The sequence below is a fragment of the Erythrolamprus reginae genome, chromosome 12 (genome assembly GCF_031021105.1).
Source record: "Erythrolamprus reginae isolate rEryReg1 chromosome 12, rEryReg1.hap1, whole genome shotgun sequence".
Classification (NCBI taxonomy): Eukaryota; Metazoa; Chordata; class Lepidosauria; order Squamata; family Dipsadidae; genus Erythrolamprus; species Erythrolamprus reginae.
The window spans coordinates 25,204,933-25,212,262 of NC_091961.1; the positions used below are offsets into that span (position 1 = coordinate 25,204,933).

Genomic DNA, 7,330 nt, shown 5'->3' on the forward strand with positions numbered 1-7,330 from the left:
AACACAAGATAAAGATTATGTGGAGACTCTAGAAAGAGTGCATAAAAGAGCAACAAAGATGATTAAGGGACTTGCAGCTAAAACATATGAAGAACGGTTGCAGGAACTGGGCATGTTTAGTTCAATGAAAAGAAGGACCAGGGGAGACATGATAGTGGTGTTCCAATATCTCAGGGGTTGCCACAAAGAAGAGGGAGTCAAACTATTATCCAAAATATCTGAGAGTAGAACTAGAAGCAATGGGTGGAAACTAAACAAGGAGAGAAGCAACCTAGAACTAAGGAGAAATTTCCTGCCAGTGAGAACAATTAATCAGTGGAACAACTTGCCTCCAGAACTTGTGAATGCTCCAACACTGGAAGTTTTTTTAAAATTATTTTTTATTATTTTTTTCTTTAAACATGACATTTTTTCACAAATCCACATCTAAATTTTATATGTTACAATATATCATATCTTTCCATTGTCCCGTTTCTTAGTCTTTTCCACACTATCACACTGTTTTTCTCTTATTTTTCCCATACTATTTTGACCAAACCTTATACTAATCCGATTCACTTTGTCCTTTCAATTCTTTTGTCAATTCGTCCATTTCTGCACATCTGTATATTTTGTCAATCAGTACATTTTCCAGTATATTTCTTTTTAAGAAGATGTTAGATAACCATTTGTCTGAAGTGGTGGTAGGGTTTCCTGCCTAAGCAGGGGGTTAGACTAGAAGACCTCCAAGGTCCCTTCCAATTCTTTTATTCTATTCTAAATGTAAACGAATGAGTGACTCCCTCTGAAATTTTTCCTAGGTGGCAAAATGCAAGAAGGTAAACATGCTTGTGCCACTGCTGCAGGTTGCAAAACACTGTCCAACTCTCCCTCAATTCAGGAACATAGAACATACAACATAGAATAAAAAAGTTGGAAGAAACCTTAGAGGTCTTCAAAACAAACCCCTTGCTCAAGCAGGAAATCCTATACCCTTTCAGGCAAATAGTCTCATCTTGATGGAGTACCCACAACTTCTGAAAGCAAGGACAATTTCTGTCCCATTGGTTGATTGCTCTCACCGTTAGGAAATTTATGGTTGCTTCTAGGTGGCTTCTCTCCTTGGCTAGTGTTCTGTCGGGCTCTCTGGTAGAATCTTCCCGAAAATGCACAGATACAAATTCCAGACACACACACGTTTGAAAATTCAAAACAATGTTCTTTATACCGAAAATGCAAATAAATGAAGCACTCTTTTTGTATAGCAAAGAGCACTTGTCTCCAAACAAACTGGTAATTTGTACAAGTCCCTTATCAGTTCTGTGATACTTAGCTTGCAGCTGTGAGGCAATTCACAGTCCTTCTTCTTTCACAAAGTGAAACACACTTTGCTCTGGTTTAGTTTCAAAGCGGGGAAAAATCAGCACACAAAAGGTCAAAGTCAGCAAGGCAGGCACGAAACACAACGATCAGATAATCCTCCACAATGGCCAAACCCACAGGCTGCTATTTATAGCAGCCTCAATAATTACCACAGCCCCACCCAACCACAGGTGGCCTCATTTTCTTTGATAATAATCTCTCAGTTGTTGCTGCCTATGCATCGCTCTCCGCATACGTGGCTGTATCATTACCTCTTGTTCCAAATCCAAGGAGGAGCTAGATAATTGATCTCCTTCTGAGCTGTCTGCCACACTCTCCTCCTCCCTGTCACTCATGTCTTCTTGGTCAGAGGAGCCTTCATCAGCAGATCCCACCGGGAGAAAAACAGGCCTGCAGCATGACTCCCCCACATCCACAGTCCTTGGGGCAGGAGCTGGGCCAGAGCTAACCACAACAGTTAGTTTCCATCCATTGAAAGCCAAGCCAGTCATAAAGAGCAAAGGCCAAGGATATCTCAATGGTGGCTACACCAACAGATTAACATTCTAAAAATGTTTGAAAACCCCATTTGTTTTCACACATAACATTGTTTCCCCAAATGCCTAGGGTCCTGGGTACAGATAGTCCTCAATGTATAATCAGAGTTAGGATTTGGAATGTCCATGGCTATGCAGTGCAATCATTAAATGAACCGTGACCCATTTTATGACTTCGTTTGTATGGTTATTAAGCGTATTTGGCTTTCCCCATTGATTTTGCTTGTCAGATGGTGACTTGGGACCCTGCGACTGTTGTAACTGCATCCTGATTGCCATTTTGGATTATGTAATTTTCCTAAATCTCACACAAACCTTTCTGGGTTTTGTTTTTTGTTTTGGCAGCTGCTGGTGCCAGTATTTTGCAGAAGGCAAACATCCGGGTGATCAATCAGACCATGTGTGAATCCCTAATGGCCAATCAAATCACCCAGCAAATGATGTGCGTAGGAATCCTAACGGGAGGAATTGATGCTTGCCAGGTGAGGAATTTTGTGATTTCTTCTGGAGATGTTCAAGCCCTGAAGATGTTTTTCGGTGGCAATCAATAGGAGGTCCAGCCAGATGATAGAGTGTTGTTCAGGAGCTTTGAGAGGTCTATCTGCTCCTTTACTATCCTTGTAGGCACTTGGCAACAAAGCAGCCACTGAGCATAGAGTATAGACGGTGCTCAGCCCATCTCACTCTGGTCCTCTTCTTCTATTGTATATTGTCAGAGCTGCACTTTTGGAAACTAACCCAACCCACCCAGCCAGCCACAGACCAATATATAAGAAGCTGAAGTCTTCAGCAGGAGTTCTTGAAAAAATATATTTACAGTGTTCCCTCGATTTTCGCGGGTTCAAACTTCGCGAATAGCCTATACCACAGTTTTTCAAAAAATATTAATTAAAAAATACTTCACGTTTTTTTTCCTATAGCACGGTTTTTCCCACCCAATGACGTCATATGTCATTGCCAAACTAATAATTTTTGCAAATAAATAACAAAAAAAATAATTATTGTTAATAAATAATTACATTTATGAATATCAGGATCACTAATTTTATTTAATGGTGAGTACCAGTAATAATGGTGAGTAAATGGTTGTTAAGGGAATGGGAAATGGTAATTTTAGGGGTTTAAAGTATTAAGGGAAGGCTTGTGATACTGTTCATAGCCAAAAATGGTGTATTTACTTCCGCATCTCTACTTTGTGGAAATTCGATTTTTGCGGGCGGTCTCGGAACGCATCCCCCACGGAAATCGAGGGAACACTGTACTACTTTGTAGCAAAGATTACTTCTCTATTTACACTATTACTTATACTCTATCTTACTATACATAAGCCACACTACAACTAGTCAACCATTACTACCATGACAATCTCTGCAACCACAGCAACCAACAGAGACCAATGCAAAGGTTTCTTACAGGTTTATATATTTACCAACCAATCAGGTTGCAGCTTATTTAGTTGACTCTTAATGATTCAGCATTTCTCTCTCTGGGCACACTTAGAATGTACCGTATTTTTCAGAGTATAAGATGCACCAAAACTTTGGTGAAAATAGCCCCAATCTCATAAGATTTGGTTTGCTATGCATGCACAGAAGCCAAATCTTATGCAGGGCACATGTGTGCACATGTCGGGAGCACAGCCGCTCACGACAGCTGCCGAGGACCGTCCAGGGAGCAAGATAAGTGGCTGCCCCCACTGGAAGGAAGCACCATAGATTCTGTTCCTTGGTTAACTGCTGCCTCATTTCCTTTTAGGGAGATTCCGGGGGACCACTGGTCAGCGTGCAGGAGAGCGGTAGGATGTTCCTGGCCGGTGTCGTCAGCTGGGGAGATGGTTGCGCTCGCCGGAACAAGCCCGGAATCTACACCCGGGTCACTAAGCTACGAACATGGATCAAAGAGAAAACAGGGCTATAGGCGGTTTCTGCCGCTAGGATTGTTCACACACCTGACCCCTCGCACAGGTCGGTCAACCTGGCCATTGAAGAAGACTTTCCCACATGATGTGAAGGGACCCCCCTGTTTCGTACGCTCGAACCTTCTCTCCTTTTTGTTCTCTGGGTCTTCTGGGTGGGGAAGGTTGGTTTGATCACAAATGGATGAATTGTACATGGACCGCTGTCACCTTGGAGAGTCCTGCAGCTGCTTCTATCCTTGCTCCCGTCTCCCGAGATCACCGCAATACCGTAATCCTTCATTTAAACCCAAACTGAGTTTTTTATCCGGCTTGTAGCTCCGCCACAGATCCAATTTTTGCTCAGGAGTGCAAAGGAAGGTTGGAACCAATTTGAGACTGGATTATATGGGCTCCTCTTTTTCCCCAAGCTCCAAACAGATGACAGTTGAAAGAAAAGAAGACCAACCTGGCTGTTTTGAAAACAGATTGGAGGTCTCTGGGCTTGACACCCTGTTCTTCTCCTCCTTCCTTTCCGACCCAATGCTACCTGTGATTATCCTACTACATCCGATAACTTTTCCCTTAAAATTCCTCATTAAGAGTGAGGAAGTTACTATCTTTCCTGTCTCAGTGTGCAACTCCCCAGAATTCCTATGGAAAGGGAATTGTGACCATTTCCAGTTTTGCTAGGATGTGGGATTGATTTAGGGCTATAATATCCCTGCAAAAATTTGGTGGGACCATTAAAGGGGAGCGGAAAGTATTTTTTTAAAAAAAGCTGTCTTTTGCTCATAGCCAGTGATATTCAGGATATTTGCCGCAGAAACGCAAGACAGCAACTTCTTTGATTTAATGACTTCTTTTTCTCCCTTTTCCTGTACCCCCTTCACAATATCGGTGCAGAATTGTGTATAAAGTACAGCCTTGTTATACTGACAAAGTAAGCACTGAAAATCGTACTCAGTCTGCAATGTAAGATTTTGCTGCTTTTTAAGGGAATATCTCCCCTCTCTGGCTTCACCTCCTTTTTATAATATGCTGATCCGACATGCAAAGACCTAGGGAAGAAAATCAGGAAAGAGGGAGGGGACAGCCAATATATTTTAACCCCCCGTGAATTTTTTCTTTCCCTTCTTCATTTGTTTCCCTGTCTTTACATCTCACCCACCAGCATAATTTAGATTGAGATCCCTCCTTGGTGTTTTTTTTAAACCCTATTTGTATCCATTTGAGTATTTTTAAAAAGTCCTGACTTTAGCATTTTTTGTAGGCCAGAATGAAGTTCTACAAGGGTTCTGTCGATTATTTTTGAGGTTGCTTGCAAATCTCCCAAATGCCTTTGAGGATAAAAACCGACAATCGGTGGGAAAAAAATAGCCTTTTGCTCTTCTGTGCCTGCGTGTAAAAATCAAGTTGAGATATTTGGGATTTGCAACCCACTTGCCTCTTCCTTTCATAAAAACAACAACAACAACCCCAGATGATTCTGGGTTTTCCCAACAGTGAAAAAGAAATCACAATTCTATCAAAGGTGGAATGTAGTGGATGGAAATGGGAATAAGGGGAGAAATTCAAAGTAAGCCAGTTGGGAGCTCACCTATCTTGCTTTTTTTGAGTTTTGAAAAGCTTGTGCCTTGCATCTAAGTGGAATGTCATCTCCTGAGCCATCCCGTCAACATCAAGGCCTACTTTCTTTGAAGCACCTCTCGGCTCTCGTGAAATGTTGCACGTTTCAGATATTTTTGAAACCTTGGTCTCCTGAGTTTCTTGAGAGGCATTCTGAGATGATTGACAAGACCCTTGGCACTCTGGTCACCTTGTCCAAATCCCGTTCTTATCCAGGAGCTTTTAAGTAGCCCTTTCCTCACTAAGTTGCCCCTCCCCCAGATATCTTGGACACCAAAATAAGCTGGCTGGGAATTTTGCAATGCCTAGCCATCAATGTCCATGAGATTGGGGGCGAAATGTTGATACGGGGCATAGATCTCTGAGACCTGGCACTTTTTAAATCCCAAGTCCCTCTGCACCTGCTTACCTCATTAGAATGAGATAGATGTAGAGAGATCTAGAGAATGTAATTGTATGTGTGAGTGTGCGTGTAAGTTTGTATGGGTGGATTCCTTTTTCTGCTCCATTTTGGGGCAGATTGGCATTACCACAATGTGCCTTATAATTGTACAGCCTTGTTTTAATCTATGGTACTCGACAGCATTTCTTCCTTCTTAGGGCTACCTAAGGGTCTCTATAGGTTGATGGCTAAAGATAATGCCCGTTCTATAATCGGGGCTCTCAATGGAAGCCGTTGTGTTGCTAGCATTCTTATTCTTCTTCCTAGCTATTGGCCTAGTTATTGGTTAGGTGTTCTAGGAGTTGTAGTCCAGCCTCTTTTAGGGAGCACTTCTATCTTGTGGTGTCAAATGCTGATTTGCTTCGGTGTTTGCTGTCTGCATCGACAGAATATGAGCCTTCTTTGAGTAGGGTAAGTGCCTCTGTCTAAGCCTTTGAGTGAAAGAAAGGATGAGTTTGCTTAGGGAACAAACACTATTAAGTAGAGCTAGATGGAGCTAAAATGTTTCTGCAAACCAATGGACAAGACTCTTGTATTTCACTGTATGATCTGTCTTATTTTTTACCGTTGCTGTTTATACAATCGATGGACAAGTAATGGTTCATTACTGTAAAACTTAATGATATTCTAAAGTTGTATACTAGAGAAAATTACATATGTTCTTGACGACGTTGTTCCCCAGACATAGGACAAATGGGAAGGGGCCTTTCCCATCCTACCCAGGATACTTAAATGAAAAGGATATTTAACAAACTGGGAAATTTTTCATTGTGTCCCGTTCTTTAAAGCAGGGGTCTCCCACCTTGGCAACTTTAAGACTTGTGGACCTCAACTCCCAGAATTCCTCAGCCAACTGGCTGAAGAATTCTGGGAGTTGAAGTCCACAAGTCTTAAAGTTGCCAAGGTGGGAGACCCCTGCTTTAAAGCACAAAGATTCCAGTGCAGACTTAACGGTTTTATTTCACATTAAAAGAAAGCTTTTCAAAATTCTTTGAAACTAATCAGCTCAATTTTACTTCTTGATGTGTTTGTGTGTACATAAAGATTGTATCTTTTTTAAAAAAAAAAATGCTGTAAATAGCTTAAATATGAGAAAACTGTACCAAACATAATTCCTACCGATGTTTCTGTCTCCTTTTTTTATTTTGGAAAACTGAATGAAGTGGAAATGTCTGATGATTCTTAATCTGTTATTAAACTGGTTTTTTAATGGATGCTTCATTTTAATTCGTCATGTACTGTGGGGTTGAAATACTTTTGAAAAGTTCGACTGAGTAAGATCCTATAATAGGGATGGCGAACCTTTTTATCCTCAGGTGCCGAAAGAGCTTATGTGTGAGTGACCACAGTTATAATTTAATGCTTGGGGAGTGTTGTGGTAAGCTCTGGCCCAGCTCCTGCCCCAAGGACTGTGGATCTGGGGGAGACATCCACATACTGCCGGCCTGTTTTGCCCCCGGTGGAATC

The 7,330-nt window shown here is 41.6% G+C and overlaps 1 protein-coding gene across 1 annotated transcript in view; it reads left to right on the forward strand.

Moving 5' to 3' along the window:
* Window positions 1-7,077, forward strand: part of ST14 (ST14 transmembrane serine protease matriptase) — a 69,311-nt gene extending 62,234 nt beyond the window's left edge. Inside the window, exons 18-20 of the mRNA XM_070765900.1 lie at window positions 2,244-2,380; window positions 3,654-6,633; window positions 6,768-7,077. Coding sequence (XP_070622001.1) covers window positions 2,244-2,380; window positions 3,654-3,815 — 299 coding nt within the window. The 3' untranslated portion in view covers window positions 3,816-6,633; window positions 6,768-7,077. The remainder of the gene's footprint in view (window positions 1-2,243; window positions 2,381-3,653; window positions 6,634-6,767) is intronic.
* Window positions 7,078-7,330: the final 253 nt, after the last annotated feature.